Source organism: Eptesicus fuscus, chromosome 5 (genome assembly GCF_027574615.1).
Source record: "Eptesicus fuscus isolate TK198812 chromosome 5, DD_ASM_mEF_20220401, whole genome shotgun sequence".
Classification (NCBI taxonomy): domain Eukaryota; kingdom Metazoa; phylum Chordata; class Mammalia; order Chiroptera; family Vespertilionidae; genus Eptesicus; species Eptesicus fuscus.
The window spans coordinates 9,163,117-9,180,524 of NC_072477.1; the positions used below are offsets into that span (position 1 = coordinate 9,163,117).

General features: G+C 44.0%; 2 protein-coding genes across 9 annotated transcripts in view; both read left to right on the forward strand.

The window, feature by feature from the left end:
- The first annotated feature begins 49 nt into the window (after window positions 1-49).
- On the forward strand, window positions 50-4,849 carry NDUFB1 (NADH:ubiquinone oxidoreductase subunit B1). 5 transcript variants are annotated; one of them, XM_054715820.1, is made up of 4 exons: window positions 634-693; window positions 1,911-1,937; window positions 3,666-3,810; window positions 4,744-4,849. In XM_054715820.1, the coding sequence occupies exons 3-4, from the start codon at window positions 3,674-3,676 to the stop codon at window positions 4,778-4,780; spliced, it is 174 nt and encodes a 57-aa protein (XP_054571795.1). In that variant the 5' UTR covers window positions 634-693; window positions 1,911-1,937; window positions 3,666-3,673; the 3' UTR covers window positions 4,781-4,849. The 5 variants fall into 5 exon arrangements, with proteins under 5 accessions (XP_054571796.1, XP_054571794.1, XP_008146678.2 ...); XM_054715821.1 differs by lacking the exons at window positions 634-693; window positions 1,911-1,937 and adding an exon at window positions 50-127; XM_054715819.1 differs by lacking the exon at window positions 1,911-1,937 and having other exon boundaries at window positions 525-741.
- Window positions 4,850-10,615: 5,766 nt separating this feature from the next.
- Window positions 10,616-17,408, forward strand: part of ATXN3 (ataxin 3) — a 37,350-nt gene continuing 30,557 nt past the window's right edge. For 2 of the 4 annotated variants that reach the window (XM_008148432.3, XM_008148433.3), the window contains exon 1: window positions 10,616-10,686. In XM_008148432.3, coding sequence (XP_008146654.1) covers window positions 10,663-10,686 — 24 coding nt within the window. In that variant the 5' untranslated portion in view covers window positions 10,616-10,662. Of the gene's footprint in view, window positions 10,687-10,833; window positions 10,891-17,408 lie in introns of those variants that run through there. The other 2 variants (XM_054715824.1, XM_054715823.1) reach the window with 2 other exon arrangements.

Sequence of the window (17,408 nt, forward strand, 5' to 3'; positions counted from 1 at the left end):
GCCACCAAAGCCCGGGAGCTTCAGACCCCCGGAGACGTCACTTCTCTTTCCCTCGCTGAGCACTTCGGCCAAGATCGAGCCGGACAGTCGCATCCGAAACCCCGGAGCCCGTCCCGGCGGAGGCTGGGTGGGAGCAGACTCTCCGCAGCCCAGGACGCCCCCTCCCCCATCCAGAGGCGCACTCCTTTCCTCGCCCGCACTTGCCTCGTCCGTCCTCCCCCCAACGCCGTCCACTGCCCTTCCCAACCCCTAGTTGAATCGAGGTTCGAGAGCGAGGAAAGCTGGCGCCGGCTCAGCAGCCGCCGTAACGACCAGGCCGCAGAAGCTCCGCCATGGAGGCCGCCATCTTGAAATTGGAGTCGGACCGCCTAGGCGGGGGGAGACCCAGGGCGATACCATCTTCCGGGGAGGGGTGGGGACGACATGTAGGAAAGAGACGGCCCTTACACCAAGTCTCATCACCTGAGACCTAAGTTTTACTTTTGAAACAGTTTTTAATATGTTAGCGCTAACGTAAGTATGAGAAGAGTTGAGTATGGAAAGGAAAAAGAGGTATGATATCGCGGCGCCCCCCCCCCATCTTGGAGCGGGCGCTGCGAATGGCGTGTCTCAAGGCCGCGGCTTCCGCCGGCGCTGGAGGCTGGACTCGCGACTGCCCTTGGTCTTGGGGTCGGGCTGGCACCGAGGCCGCAGGTGGGTCCGGGGTCGACGCCGCGGGCTTCTGTTGTGCACGCAGCCAGGGTGCGCCCCTAGGAAAGCCCTGGACGATGGAGTGGGGCTGGGGGGAGAGTTGTAGTCTGGGCCTCCCCGGGGCTGGAGCGGCCTGGCCTCCCCGGGCTTCTTTCAGATCAGAGGAGACGAGATAAGGAAAGGGAGGTGGGGGGTTCCCTCTGGTGCACGGCTGGGCCCATTCCTGCCGTCTCGTGGCTGTTAGAAAGGGGCCTCGGAGGCTGTCATCACTGGGACACGTATTGTTGATCACGCCGGGTCCGCCCCGGCCGACCCGAGAGGAAGGCGGCGGGGACCCCATGCTGGGCTGCAGCATCGGGGGAGCCTCTCATTCGTCCCCGGTCCAGCGTCTGCCTTCCTCGTTACTCGCCATTGGAAGCAAACCCCGCTCTCTCTTGTAAATCTCAGACCCTCTGGAGCCGACCATTCCACAAAATGTGCACTTGGTATAAAAATGTAATGTTTGCTTTGTGCTTAGTTTCTTGGGTGTATGTGTCATTAAGACAGGTGACTTCAAGGAGTTCAGTTTCTCCATGTATCCAGCGCTCTTTTCCGTCGGCTAAGTCGACACTTTTTGATCAATACATATAAAATGCTGTGGGGAACAGTTAGAAAGTAGAAATGTGTGTGTGTGTGTGTGTGTGTGTGTGTGTATTACATATATCCACCTTTATTTTTCCAACGTGAATTCGGAGTGACATGCAAAAATTCACACCAGATAGTTTTCTTTTTACAAGTTAAGCGGGAAACTTGGGTTGAAGAAAAAATAATATGTACTAGGGAAAATAAGATGAAGTGAAGAATTATATAAATATTTACCTCTGTGCTTACTGTAAGAGACAGTAAGCACCAATAAAGAGCTTGGCTCGAGGAGGCAGACTGCCCATTAATCCCAGCTCTGCTACTTGCTGCATCTGTGACCTTTGACAATTAACCCTGGATTTGCTCATCTGAAAAAAAAAAATATGTCGACTGCATTGGGGACCTTTATTAATGAAAACTTGTATAGTACTGTGAGGATTACCTGAGTTGTCATTAGGAAAAGCATTAAGAATAGTGCCTTACAGAGACTGCTAAGTCAGCTCTTTCTAGAGGTAGGCAAAACCGCTTGATCTGTTATATGATTCCTTGAGTCCATAAGATAAAAACCAACTCGTTTTGTTTATTGTTGTTTTTCCCAGGGATACCACGCTACTCCCAGTTCTGAAGTAAGAGCAAAATTTTTCTTAAGAGTTTTCATATAAAGAAGACACTAATACAGGGTGTGCAAAAGTAGGTTTACAGTTCATAATGCAATATATTTCACTATATATTACTGAAAATAATCAGTAATTAAAAAAATAATGCAAGAACAAACTTGGTTTCGCATTCACAACTGTAACTTACTTTTTCCCATCCCAGTGTGTACAGTGCCCTCCTGGGCACCCAGGCGATGTCCCTCTTCATCCAAACCCAGGCTTGTCGCCTTGGAGCCTGTCCCAGGCCCTCCCTCTCCTTTATAAATCCCTTATGGTCTTGGGCCCATGACCAAGAGCTGGAAAGCCTGTCTGTGCTCCCTCTCCTGTCCATTCTCCAAGAAATCATCCTAGCTCAGTTTTAAGTCCATAAATCTTTGTCTTCCCTGGTCGCCCACTCGCAGTGAAGTACACAGGAAAAGTATGTTCTGTGCTACTGCTCCCAAAGCCTATTAAATTGTAGATTTTACAATTGGAATATGAAATACCTCTGGGACTAAGATTTGCCATTTACTTCTTAGGGATGGAATCAGGTTTCCTTTGAGGTGGTTGAATCCAACTCTGGGTTTTAAATGTACAGAATTCTCTTATCTATCAGTCCCCCTGTCTTTACCGGGACTCTCATAAGACCTTTATTCAGCAAGAACCTCAGGGCTTGTACGGTCACATCTGCTCAGAGTAGAGCCAGCAAAAGTAGCTTCTGGCCATGTTGGAAGAATGCCAATAGTAAGTGGCTGATAGCCCACAGGTGGTCATGGGCTGAGAGTCCCCAAGTACTTTTTTGCTGGTGGTGAAATACAAACAGTATATAATAGTTATGCTGACGATATGCTCCCTGACCGGGAAGCGAACAGTGACTCCTGGTTTATAGGTTGACGCTCAACCACTGAGCAACACTGGCCGGGCTTTTGCAGGTAGAATTTATACTCTCCATTTCTCTGCATTATATCGTCAGATCACAGATGAAAATAGGGAAATTACAATTTCTGTGCTAATCATTGTCATCGATATAATCTTTATCAAGTAGATTTTAAGTAGTATACTACATTCTGATGCCAAGCAATTTTTAAGAGGCTTATGCTTTTCTTTTTTAATTCTCACCAGAGGATATTTTTCCATTGATTCTTAGAGAAAGTGGAAGAGAGAGGGAAAGACAGAGAGAAACATCTATGTAAGAGAAACACATCAGCCCTAGCCGGTTTGGCTCAGTGGATAGAGCGTTGGCCTGCGAACTGAAAGTTCCCAGGTTCGATTCCGGTCAAGGGCACATGCCCAGGTTGTGGGCTCAATCCCCAGTGAGGGACTTACAGGAGGCAGCCGATCCACCATGATTCTCATCATGGATGTTTCTATCTCCCTCCCTCTCCTTCCTCTCTGAAATCAATAAAGATATATTTTTAAAAAAAAGAGAGAGAGAGAAACACATCAATTGGTTGCTTCCTGCATGAGCCCAACCAGGGCCCGGGCCGGGGAGGAGCCTTCAACCAAGGTATGTGCCCTTAACCGGAATCGAAGCCAGGACCCCTCAGTCCGCAGGCCAACACTCTTATCGTCTATCCACTGAGCCAAACCGACTAGGGCAAGAGACTTATGCTTTTAATATCTCTTCCTATATTCAGGACTATCTCCTGTTTCAGATGCAATTTAAAAGATATTTCAAAGTCAGTTATATTTCTGAATTTTTTTTTTTTTTTTTTTTAGCATTCAGGATGAATTTAATTCAGCTTGTACGTGACCACTGGGTACATATACTTGTCCCTATGGGATTTGTCGTTGGATGTTATCTAGACAGAAAGAGTGATGAAAAGCTAACTGCCTTCCGGAACAAGAGTTTGTTATTTAAAAGGTTAGTTTGGGCATTTTTAAACCAACAATTAGCCAGCTTTTGGAAGTATTCTTAGTATCATATACGACAAAAATAAACAGAAGGGGTAATCCTCATACCCCAAGGACTTAGATTTAAGTTATATTATTTTGTAGTCTTGTTGTTTAATGATTGCATAAAACTGCATGATTACATTTGGAATGTAAACAAGTCTTCAGCTTATGATCACACTATTTCAGATTTTTTTTAAAATCCCCCTTTTTTTGGAATTCAGGGTACTTTTTAATATGGAAACACTGCTTGAAATTAAACCAGCCCCCCAAAGCCTACTTTATTATATTCAGCTTTCACGTATATTATGATATACCATCTTACTTAAGTCATGGTGTAGCAGAAATAAATGGTGCTGTGTGGCTTGGTGATCTGTTCTCAGCAGCACAGCCTGAGAGCTTTAAACTTGGTAGTTGAGTGACCAAGTGGCAGCTGGTAGCCGCCTGGTTCCATTGTGTCTGGAAACGGCTCCTCTGGCAGCAGGGAGCTCGAGATAACAAGGTGGGAGTCTGCCCCTGCATGTGCAGCTGGGCAGGAGGAAGCTCAGAGGACGAGAACTGAGCAGCAGTCACAGTCACTGCAGAGGAGGTTCACAGGCAAGGATTTCAGGAAAGATAAAATGAGCTGGAAAAGGTCTAGAAACAATAAATAAGCTCATTGAGCTTTTATATGAAGACAGACTAAGAAATTACAGTTTAATCTGGAAAAATATAATTGAAAAGATAGTAAAGGTTTAAAATCATGAGAGAATAGAATATGTTGGATCAACATAAAATCTTTTAAATGGGTTAATTTAATAGAGTATAAAATACTGAATTTATATTGTTCTGACTTTCCCTTTTATTCCTCATAAAAGTTTTATTTAATACTGTTTCCTTTCCTTCCATTTTTCTTTCCACACAGAGAACTGAGACCCAATGAAGAAGTCACCTGGAAGTGAAGGCTGTGGCTGAATTGCAGAATGGTCACATTTTTTAAATTATCAGAAAAATAAAAAAACTGAACAATTTGGAATGTGGTCCTTTTAATGTCAAAGTAATCTTTCACATTTCAAGTAATGGGTACACTAGCTTTCAAAATAATTAGAGTGTCTGGTTGTGTACATTGATGTTAACTTTACAACTAGCATTTAATTTTCTGTTACTTATTTTAGATCACAGTAATATTCACGTAGCCAATTTTTTCCTCAGATATTTTTCAGAAAATTATTTTCAAACCATGTGCTTCAAAGGAGCTTTAAAAGGAGGATGCTAAGATTTTATTTGCAATAAAAAGAAATGATCTATTGATCCAACAGAGATGAATTTCAGGTTCATTATCCTGAATAAAAGAAGCCAAACGTAAAGAGCACACACACTAAATGATTTCATGTATATAACATGTTAGAAACTGCAAACTAATCCAGTGCAGAAAGGGGTCAGGAGGAAGAATGACAAAGCGACACATGAAAACGGGTATAGTACTGTATGTTAGTTTTCTTGATTGTGGTGATGGTTTCATGAGTGGATATATATGTCACCTGTTAATGTTCAACTACCTTTTCTTGGGAAATTAGTTTTAGATTGAGTATAGACGTAAAATTGCAATGAAATAATACACCCTGATTATTACTGATTCTTGTCAGAACGCAAGATACAAATTGACACAAATTTTAAAATGTCAAATGTTCAAATTTCTAAGCTATTTGGTTTTTAGTAACAAAATGCCCGTTTAAAAGGTACAGTGTTGAAAAAGAAATGTCTGCACTCTCACTTGTTAACAGTTCTAATGAAGTGGGTTAGAGAAAAGCTGAGTCGTTCAAGGTGACGTATGAAGTACTAGCAGTGCATGTATTCTGTCTACTCTGTCTCCAGGAGCCCTCCTGATTAGCTCTGTAACCTCTCCTACTGAATTATTGTGATACTCTTGCGCCAATGAGTCAAAAAGAATTCATGCATTTATTCACTGTTCTGTACCAGCCCTTGAATACATAAGGAGTAAAACTCTGATCCTCAAAAGCTGAGTCTAATGGCATGTAAAGTCATAATTCCACCATGATGTAGTAACTGCTTTAATACAGGCATGTGCAAGGCATGGTGATGGCACAAAGGGCTGATCATCAGAGGACTCTTGGGAGGTCAAGGGGAACAGCTGGTGTGACTAGAGCAGAGGGAATTCAGGGAGATAAAGCCAGATGGGTGGTTGGTCCAGATCACAGAGCTTTTTAAGCCAGCAATGGGAAGCCACTGAAGGATTTTTAATGGAGTAAGGTTTGTATAATTATTCAAAGATCCCTCTCTGTATAAGCTCCATGGGGATGGGACCATTTGTCTCTCATGGTTGTCATCCCAGAGCTTGAGACATAGTAGCACTTCGTTTGTTAAATGAGAGAAAAGCTTGTGAAATTTGCATTTCTGAGAGAACACTGACAGCACTATGAATGGAACATACTGAGACTGAAAGCAGAACACCAGAGATGCTTGGACTGGACTGCACAACAAATCAAGAGGGCTCGAACTGAGCAATAGCAATGAAGAGGGAGTGAGGAGTGAATACACAGCAAGTATTTGAGGACTGACTGGAACAAGGGGTGAAGTGGAAGAGTTTGGGAAAAAAATCAAGAAATGATTTCCAGACACCTGGCTTCATTAATTCATTTGAAAGACATCAACTACTAAATACAGGAAGTCAAATAAGACATTGATAGGATATTGGTGAAGATGTATGATTAAATCAAATATTATGATACTGTATGAAAAGCACCATGTATGACAGGTACATACTAGAACGCAGAGGAGGGATGGGCTTCTAAATTAGTTGGTCAGCAGGGAATGCTTCCTGGAGAGTATGGTCATTGGGTTTTGAAGGACAATATGCATTATCTTACAAAGTTCAAGTTTAGGACATGCCAAATATTAGTTATCAGAATGGGAAATGTAACAAATCTAATAGCCAAATCATACATGGCTTCAGAGACAAAGCCAAAACCAGTCCTGCATTCTGACTCCCAGGCATTGATATCTTTTCACTTTATGATGCTTGCTATTAATCACATGCTATTAATCAGAAAGGCCTAATTAAATAGCTGGTCTTAATTCAGCATCCTCCTATATAATAAAAGCCTAATATGCTAAGTGTCCAGTTGTCCAGTCATCTGTTCAATCAATCAAAGCATAATATGCTAATGATATGCTAAGGCCACTCAACTGCTCGCTATGACATACATTGACCACCAGGGGGTGGACGCTCTGAGTGGTAGGTTAGCTTGCTGCTGGGGTCCAGCCAATCGGGACTCAGTAAGATGGGCCAGACATGCCCTGGAGCCCTTCCGCGGCCCCTCCCTGGCTAGCCAACCTCCTGCGTCCCTCCTCAGCCCCGATCATGCACTGGTGGGGTCCCTCGGTCTGGCCGGCGCCCTCTTACTATCGGGGGATGTTGGAGAGCCAGTTTCAGCCTGATCCTGCAGGCCAGGCCAAGGGACCCCACTGGTGCACAAATTTGTGCACTGGACCTCTAGTATATAATAAAAACATAATATGCAAATCAACCAAGCAGCGAAACGACCAGTGGAATGACTGGTCACTATGATGTGCACTGACCACCAGGGGGCAGACGCTCAACACAGGAGCTGCCCGCAGGCCCCAGGCCAGGCAAGACGGGTGCCCCCTGATGGCCCTGCCAGTCACCCCACAGATCAGCCCTGATTGCCAGCCAGGCCTAGGTACCCTACCCATGTATGAATTTCATGCATCGGGCCTCTAGTTACTAAATATCGTCATGAAGTGTTCTAGGTCCGTGGTCGGCAAACTGCGGCTTGCGAGCCACATGCGGCTCTCTGGCCCCTTGAGTGTGGCTCTTCTACAAAATACCAAGGCCTGGGCGAGTCTATTTTGAAGAAGTGGCATTAGAAGAAGTTTAAGTTTAAAAAATTTGGCTCTCAAAAGAAATTTCAATCGTTGTACTGTTGATATTTGGCTCTGTTGACTAATGAGTTTGCCGACCACTGATATAGGTTATAAGGATTTAACAGTGAACAAAACAATAATGTCCTTTGGGTAGCATATATCCTAGCAAGCAATCACTGTAGAAAGTTGAGTCATGCACTTCCAAAATTCAAGTCCACCCAGAACCAGAGACCTTATTTGGAAATAGTCTTTGCCAATGTAATTAGTTAAAGATCTCAATATGAAATCACCCTGGATTAAGGTGGTGCCTAAATCCAATAAGAGGAGAGGACACAGAAGAGACACCGGAGAAAGAAGGCCACATGAAGACACTGGTAGAGACTGGAGCTATGTGGTCACAAGCCAACTAATGCCAGAAGCCACCTGAAAGCAAGAAAGAATTCTCCCCTAGATACTTGGGAATGTGGCCCAGATGACATTTTGGGTTCAGACATCTGCAGTCATAGGACATGAATACAATCAAATTTTTTTCTGAATAATACACTATTTAATATAGTTAAATCAAGAATAAAACTGTAGCCCTGGCCAGTATGTCTCAGTTGGTTGGGCATCATCCCGTGCATGGAAAGGTTGCCAGTTTGTTTCCAGGTCAGGGTACATGCCGTGGTTGTGGTCTTGATCCCCAGTAGGGGTGTGCAGGAGGCAAGCTGATCAACATTGATGTCTCTCTCTCTCTCTCTCTCTCTCTCTCCACTTCTCTCCCTTTTCCCCTTTCTCTAAAAATCAATTTAAAATCTTTAATAAAAAATAAGTAAAACTGTATACAGTGAAAAGTCTCTATCCTACTCTTGTCTCCTATTTACCTACTTCCTTTTCCATCTCAAACAGGTTAACCTCTGGGTTTCCTGTGCATTCTTCCAGAGATTTGGATTATCTATATGCACACACCTACACAACACACACAATACATGTTTCTCTACATGGAAAGAAAATCAGAAAAAATGTTTTGGATATTTTTTCGCTTCATGAGACCATGATTTGTTTCCCCTGTTGAGCCACAATTCCTTAAGAACACAGACTGTTTTCCCAATACCGTACAGGATTGTGGACTGCACGGAGAGACGTTGAATAAATGGCGACCGATTCCTCCCCTGAACACCTGGGCCTCACTAGCAGCTTCCATTTCCTTACCTCCCACTGCTCCTTCTGTTCCTCTGAACCCACACTCACCAACGTTACGAGTGGTCTCCATAGCAGCAAAATTTAGTGGGCCCTTGTCCTTATGTAGCAGGACCTATTGGCAGCAACATGGCTGCTCCCCAAAACCTTCCCTTTTCAGGGCTCTCATAATATTACATGCTCCTGCTCTTTCTCCCTTCTCCTGGGCCAGTACTTCTCTACTCTCAGGGCTCTGATCTAGATCCTTTTCTCAGTCTCTTCCTTTTCCCAGTTGGTGATTTTATTCACACCTGTGCCTTTTCTATGTCAACAACTCCCTATTCCACAACTGAACCAGCCTCCTGCACTCCAGATCATATGTATATACTAGAGGCCCGATGCACAAAATTCGTGCAAGAGTAGGCCTTCCTTCCCCCTGCTACCGGCACCAGCTTCCCTCTGGCACCTGGACCCAGGCTTCCCTCAAAGAGTGAGGTCCTGCTCACCTGCCGCAGCCCACAGGTTGGTGGCCTGGGCCTCTCTCTTTGGGGCCATCATGGGGCGATGGCCAGGCCCCTGACCAATCACATCGCACGCGCCTTGGCTGGCCTGGCACCAGTGGGTGTCATAGCATGGTCATCTGGAAGGTCGTTCAGCCTAGATAGCATATTACCCTTTTATTATTATAGATATCCAAACATTATTCAACATAACCACGTAACCTGGCTTCAAGGTGCAAGATCTCCTATTCTACACCATCAGCTTCATCAAACTCTTATGATCCCCAACCCTAACTTTACTAGGGCCACTGTCAGATCCCTCAACTGACACTTCCTTTTCAGTGCCTGAACACATAACACTAATAACAAGGTGTCTGGATTTGGACCCCAGCCCAGAACCTTGGACACTGTGCTGTTCATATCCCCTCTGTCCTCAGTTTCCTCATGTGTAAAATAGGGATAATAGTGCCTGCATCAAGCATTGCTGTAGTAAATTCATTAATATATGCAAAACTCTTAGAAAATTGCCTACCCTCCAGTAAGCCCCATCTCTATATAAATATTGACTAATTCTTATACATAAGTGCTAGGTACTCAGGGTGGCAATGATGCCCGTTTCCTTTTTAATATTTTTTTTTATTGATTTCAGAGAGGAAGGGAGAGGAAGGGAGAGAGAGAGAGAGAGAGAGATCATTGATTGGCTGCCTCCTGCCTGCCCACACTGGGGATCAAGTCCACAACCAGGGCAAGTGCCCTGATAGGGATTCCAACTGGTGACGAACCTCCTGGTTCGATACTCAACCACTCTGCCATGCCTGCTGGGCGATCCCTGTTTCTTAGTAAGGCTTTCAGTGGGGGTAGAGGAGAAATATATTAAATAATTATAATCAGATATGATAAGTAGAAAGTACGAGGTACAGTGGAAAACAAAAAGAACCTAGAACCTGGAAGGTCCTTAAGAATCCATAGCAATGGGTGGGAAGTGGAGAAGATCCTCCAGACGGCAGGCGGCGCTGCAGCACCCCCTAGCCTGCCAGCTAACAGTGGATAGGAGGACGCGTTACATAGGTCACGTGCCCCCGCTTTTACCGCCCCGGCTTTCACTCGCTCTCCTCGCCACGTGACTATCACCCTCGGTGATGATTGGTCCGCGCGAGACACGTGGCCAGGGGCGGGCCAGGTGGGGCGGAGCCGGGTGGGCGGAGGGGTGGGGCCGGGACGGGGGGCGGAGCAGTAGGGGGTGGTCTGTCGCGGGGGCCGTTGGCTCCAGACAAATAAACATGGAGTCCATCTTCCACGAGAAAGTGAGTGTCCGCGTTCGGGGGCACCTGACCGCGGCGCCGGGGCGGGCGTGGGGCGGGGTACTGCCATCTCCCAGAGAGCTGGGTGGGGCTCGTGGCGCCCCCATCCCGATCTCGTGGGGCGGGAAGACCTTCACCGGGAGGGGAGCTTCACGGAAGCCCCCACTGCACTCTCTTCGCCCCCTGAGGCCCGTGCCCGTGGCCGAGGTGCCCGGGGAGCCTGGGGCCTGGGAAGTCCCGGGAGCCGGGAGGGAGTGAGGGCTGAGCCGTGGGCGCCGCGGGGCGCCGGAGACGGGGTGGCACCGAGTGGGTTTGCTTCTGCGCGTCCCCTCCACTTTCCGTGGGATCCCTTCTCCAGCCCTTTCTCCCCCCGCTCTCCGTAGGTTGTAGCTCGGCACCTCTCGGGCACCTCCCTCGAGCCTTCCAACTCGTACCAGTCCTAGTCGCGGCAGAATGAACTTTTCCTTCTCCAGGCGCCTCGATTTCCTATTGGAATCTCCCCTTCACTTAGCTCCTTGGGGTTGTATTCAGGTCCTTCTCCTGCACCAGTTCCGGGAGGCTCGGAGGGCAGGGAGCTTGCCTCCATCCCATGGAGGGCCTGACATTTAGGAACGTCAACAGGGAAGTCGTCACGAGAGTTTTTGTTACGAAGAGGTTTGGGTTTGATTTCTGTAGGTTTCGTTTCGTGTCTTTCGGTCGTCCCATCTTTCCGGATGGGAAACCAGTGTTCTCGTTAGGTACCCGGGGTGGACTGGAGTAATAGTGTGGTCCGCCCCGCCTGTTTTGTTTTGATTCTTCGATGACCAGGAACTTGAAAGATACTGTTTGTGGCACGCGGAGAAAACTCGTGTTTTCCCACATGCAGTTAGCTAGCTATTTAGGTTTGAGTGAAACCTTTTGGCACAGGATACCTTGTTTCGTAAGAGTTTCACGTTTTGAACGGGTTGCTAGTGAGGCTTTTCTTTAGTAGGAGAAGAGAGGTTTTTGTCTTGTTAAATACTTGTAAATGATCACTTATCTATTTAAAAAGATTCACACACACCACCATCAAGTAAAGCAATCAAATAAAGACTAAGGAGGCAACAGCATACACCTAAAGTTGTTAAATGGAATGCTTTTCTTTTAAAAGTATATATTTTTATTTATTTCATAGAGCAAGGGAGAGGGGGAGAGAGAGAGAGAAACATCAATGATGAGAGAGAATCAGTGATCGGCTGCCTCCAGCACACCCCCTACTGGGGATTGAGCCTACAACCTGGGCATGTGCCCTTGACCAGCTAGGGTGCTTTTATTTTCTGTAAAGAAAAGTTTTGGCACTAGAATAGACTAATTTTATGTGTGGGGAGGAAGGACTCAGTGGTATAGATATTATTAATCTTGACTTGTTTGACATGATTTATGAAACTTGGGCAATAGAAATTTTGTTGATTGGCTAAGGAGATTGGATAAAGCTAACCCTGTATGTACATATTTTTATTACTAATTTCCAGAAGTTTTGGTATAAGACCAAATGTTTCAACACGGAAGATTAAACATTTTCCACACCATTTCTTGAGAACTGTGCAATGTATATTTTCTTTTTTACATATATTTTTTTGATTTTTTTTACAGAGAGGAAGGGAGAGGGATAGAGAGTTAGAAACATTGATGAGAGAGAAACATCCATCAGCTGCCTCCTGCACACTCCCTACTGGTATGTGCCCGAAACCAAGGTACATGCCCTTGACCAGAATCGAACCTGGGACCCTTGAGTCCACAGGCCGACATTCTATCCACTGAGCTAAACCGGTTAGGGCTGCAATGTATATTTTAAAAATATACACTGTTACCTATTTTAGATCGATTTCAGTGAAGGTAACTACTAAACCATGGGATCAAAAGAAGTTGACCAATAGCCTAATGGAAGTCTGTTTACATGAATGAAGTCACTCAATTATCGGCTTAACGATATTTCAGGAATATATTTACCCTTATAAACATATGTACTTAGGAAATTAAGGCTCTTGAATTAAAGTTTTTCAGGCATATTTCAAGAGTATGGGAAGCACCTATAATCATAAGGCCAGGTGTTAATCTCATCACAGTCCCTTCTTGGAATGTATGAGCTTAATATGCCATTTTCCAGCCACATATATTTAGCCCTTCCCTCCACCACATATATTTAACCCTTGCTAGCTCCTAGGTTCAGAGAGCCAAAAACCCAACTCTGGCTTTAAGGAAGCTATGCATGTAGGGATACCTGCCTACAAAGGGATCTGCAAGCACTTCCCCTTGGAATCTTGGTTCCCTCATATTTAGAATTGTCACTTTGAGGGTCTTTTTATTAAGTAAAAATGTAAACTCAACAAGTTTGCCTACTGTTACATCCCCAGTACCTAAGATAGTGCTTGGCACATAGTAGGTGCTCAATAAATATTTGAATAAATTGAGTTCTTGTTGCTTCTAAGATATATATGGTGCTGTTTGTCTAAACAATTTTTCTGTAACTATTTTAGGCTTTGTAGGTCATATATGGTCTCACATATTCTTGTTTATGTGTGTTTTCCTAACCATCTGAAAATATAAAAAAACCATTCTTAGCTACTGGTGCAGGTTAAATTTGGCTCAAGAGCAGGAGTTTGTCCTAATATTAAATGGCTCAAGAGCGGGAGTTAACTCTAATGTTAAATGACCACTAACTGCTTTTTGTTTGTTTTTTATTTTGATTTTCTGTTGCCTGCTTTCTGTCATTTTTGTTATCACTTCAGTTGCTGACTGCTCTTGGTGAGTTCTCTGTGCCATCTGAATTGGTACTTTTAAGTAATGTAAACTGAGAATGGTTACCCAAACTTGCTGGGATTATATTTAAAATTAGTAAATACTGAAAAGATGCTGAGCATTGACTTTATGACATCTTGTATGCCCTTTTGTGATGACTGGTTCTTAGCCATCGTCAGGATAGTTGAGGTTTAGTAATACGTAAGTTGCATGAGGAAGTGGTAGTAACACAGACTTGAAGACTCTGCCTGGGTTTGGAGCCCAGCTTTGCCACTTATTTACTGCTTGTATGATCTGGGTCAGTTACTTATTATCTCTGTGATCCAGTTTCCTCCTCTGGTGTGAGGATAGTAAGTGTCCACCTCAGAGATATGAGTGCTTAGCATGCTGCCTGGCACATTGTGTTATGGAAGTGCTGGCCTTGTTGTTATTGGGATGCTTGTGTTTGCTGAACCTCAGAAGGCGTGGGACCTTACTATAACTTGGTTGAGATGAAGTGTTGCTTGGTTGATTGGGTGGAGCACACCTGAAGTCGGGAGTTTCTCTGGGAATTTGAGCTGGTTTTGGGATGGTCCTGAAGACTTTGAGGGCAGTGGGGGATTTCATCCTTCTGTGGTTTTGTAAAGCTGGAGATGCAGTTTGCTTGTCCTCTAATCCCAAAACCAAGTTAGGACTAAAATCATGGAATTTCAATACCTCTGAACTTAAACTGTAGCAAAGTGAACTTCTAGTCAGCTTTGGTTGAAACTTGATGAGGAAGAAGTGACTGGGGATTGTTTTTGGAAAGGGGGATGCATAATCTTAAGAGGGACCACTGTACAATTTTTGGGGTCCATGTAGCATTTGATTCCTCTTGTGACTTTTAAAAAAGTGCTTTTAAAATTTGGGCTGGACAGTGTGTTATTTTCTCTCATTAAAGCATAGTAAAAATACAGAACGGTATTATTTCCTATAGCGATACAGTTTTATAGACAAGTGCTTATTTTTCATTTTTTATATCAAATATTTGGATGTCATTGTTTTTATATATAGTATTAAGTATGGTAACCATAGTTTAAGAGCCCCAAACTGAGGCATGACAGCAGGAGAGAAAATTTGCATTAGGACTGATCCCAGAAAATGCATTGTCTGGTGACCATATTAGGTAACTCTTGCTGTGTGCAATAGCTGTATCTTAGTAGAGGCTTTTTTGTTGTTTGAATTTTTAAATTAAATATAATACATGTAGGGGCACACAAATCATAAGAGTGCAGCTCAATGAATTCTCACTAAGTAAGCATACGTGTGAATAATACTGAGATTGAATAACAAACATGTATTTCCCTGCCTTTTTCCACCCCTGCCTCTACCCCCTGCACTAGTCTAACATTGTAGTCTGGTTTTGCCTGTTTTTGAACTTTTGTAAATGGAATCATACAGTGTATACTCTTGAGTCTGTCTTTTGTTTAACATGGTTTGAGAGATTCATCCATATTGTTGCAGGTAGTTGTAGTTAGTTCATTCTCATTGTTGTGTATTATTCCTTTGTGAATATAACACAATGAATGAATCCATTATACTATGATGGGCATTTTGCTAGTTTCCAATTTGGGGGCCCTTATGAATAAGTAGTGCTTTTTTGAATGTTCTTGTACATGTTTTTTGATGAACATAATTTTGCATTTCTGTTTTTTTTTAAATATATTTTTTATTGATTTCACAGAGTAAGGGAGAGGGTGAGAGAGATAGAAACATCAATGATGAGAGAGAATCATTGATCAGCTGCCTCCTGCATTCCACACACTGGGGATCAAGTCCACAACCCCAGGCATGTGCCCCGACTGGGAAACCTCCTGGTTCATAGGTCGATCCTCAACCACTGAGCTACACAGGCCCTGCAGCATTTCTTTTGTTTGTATTCTATACCTAGTAGTGGAATTGCTAGATCATAGGTTATGTGTATGTTAAGCTTTAGTAGGTATTACAAATAGTTTTCCAAAGTGGTTATACTAATTTACACTTTCACTGGTAGCAAGTGATAGTTTTGATGTCTCTAGTACTTTCCAACATTTTAGCCATTTTGGAGAGTGTGTAGTAGTAATGCATTGTGGTTTTAGTATATATTTCCCTAATGGTAATAGAGTTGCGCACCTTTTTGTGTGTGTTAGCCATTTGGCTTTCCTCTTGTGAATGCTTGTTTGACCTGTAATATTTCAGCAGAATATAACGAGGATGTCGGTATATTCTTCGGTTTGCATTATAGTATTCAGTGGGAGTTATTCTCTGGTGGTAGGGATACAGTAGAAGGAAAAGGAGGTGGAGACGAGTCCTCTTTCACTACCATACCAGGTTATGAAGATAAATTTATATCAGGCCCTATCTCAAACTGTCTCAATGCTGCTTTCCTATTCCATTACATATGTATTCCTTATATCTTTTTAATAATCCTCACCTGAGGATGTTCATTGATTTCTTTTTTAGAGAGAGTCAGGGAGAGAGACAGATAGAAACATCAATGTGAAAAACATCAATCGGTTGCCTCCCGTACACACCCTCAACTGGGGATTGAACCCACAATGTAGGTATGTGCCCTGAACGGGAATCAAACCCACAACCTTTTGATGTATGGGACGTCGCTCCAACCAAGTGAACCACCAGGCTAGGGCTCCTTTTATCTTTTTCAGCTGAATTTTGTTCCTAGAACATTAATTGATCAGGAAGAATATGTATCTTGCAAGATGTTGTTCTTTGGGGTCACTATCTATTGCAGGCGTCCTCAAACTATGGCCCACGGGCCACATGCAGGTGTTTTTGCCGATTTGTTTTTTTACTTCAAAATAAGATATGTGCAGTGTACATAGGAATTTGTTCATAGTTTTTTTTAAAACTATAGTCCGGCCCTCCAACGGTCTGAGGGACAGTGAACTGGCCCCCTGTTTAAAAAGTTTGAGGACCCCTGATCTATTGTGTAACATAACTCAGACAGACAGACAGACTGTGTTACAGAATAGGCTTTACTGGGGAAAGGAGAACTTAGAAGGCCAGAGTTAGCAGGAGAAACATGTGTTTTTCTTGCTGCCACCATCCCACAGAGAGGCAAACCCCAGGTCTTGGTTCATAGGAGGGATCTCATTTATTCTTGAATGTCTCTCCTCCTCCTCCTCCTCCTCCTCCTCCTCCTCCTCCTCCTCCTCCTCCTCCTCCTCCTCCTCCTCCTCCTCCTTCTCCTCCTCCTTTTAATAGATTTTTATTGATTTCAGAGAGGAAGGGAGAGAGAGAGAGAAAACATCAACGATGAGAGAGAATCATTGACGGGCAGCCTCCTGCACACCCCACACTGAGGACTGAGCCCACAACCCAGACATATGCCCTAACTGGGAATCGAACTGTGACTTCCTGGTTCATAGGTGGACGCTCAACCACTAAGCTACGAAGGCAGGGCTTGAATGTCTCTTCTTAAAAGTAAACTTGGAAAAGCAACATTATTTCAGGGAGAGGGCTGATGAGTCTTCTCAGTGCCAGGCAGTCTGGATATATACTTGGGTTGTCATATATGTAAAAAAGCCATCTGCCCAGCACCTGAAGGCCCATGGGAAGTTGTACTCCCCTACGCCCATAACAGGAAGTCAATGATGCCACGGGGAGCTGAGCTTGGATGCAGCCCCCCATGTTGGCTTGTCCAGAAGTGAGCTCCAGGGATGCCTTTTGGGCAGTCTTGCTCATTGCACCACCCTGTGTATATCTTACCTTCAGAGTTCCCTGAAGAAAACCTCAACTCTGCAGCTATGAGGCCTCATTAACTCGAACACATTTTTCTTACCTGTGTCAGCTCTTGACATATGAAATTACATGAACAAGCATTTAGATCAAGTAGACATTATCCTGTTAAAAGAACAAATGTTCTAGGGATTAAAATTCCCTTTCAGCATTAGTAATTTGCTATGGAATCTTGAGTGAATTTATTTTAGACACTGAAAATGAGGGAGGCT

Coding starts and splice junctions, on each gene's coding strand:
- NDUFB1 (XM_054715819.1), top strand. CDS start 555: ATGATATCGCGGCGCCCCCCCCCCATCTTGGAGCGGGCGCTGCGAATG. Junction 742..3,665: donor CTGTTGTGCACGCAGCCAGG/GTGCGCCCCTAG, acceptor TTTTTTTTTTAG/CATTCAGGATGAATTTAATT. Junction 3,811..4,743: donor AAGAGTTTGTTATTTAAAAG/GTTAGTTTGGGC, acceptor CTTTCCACACAG/AGAACTGAGACCCAATGAAG.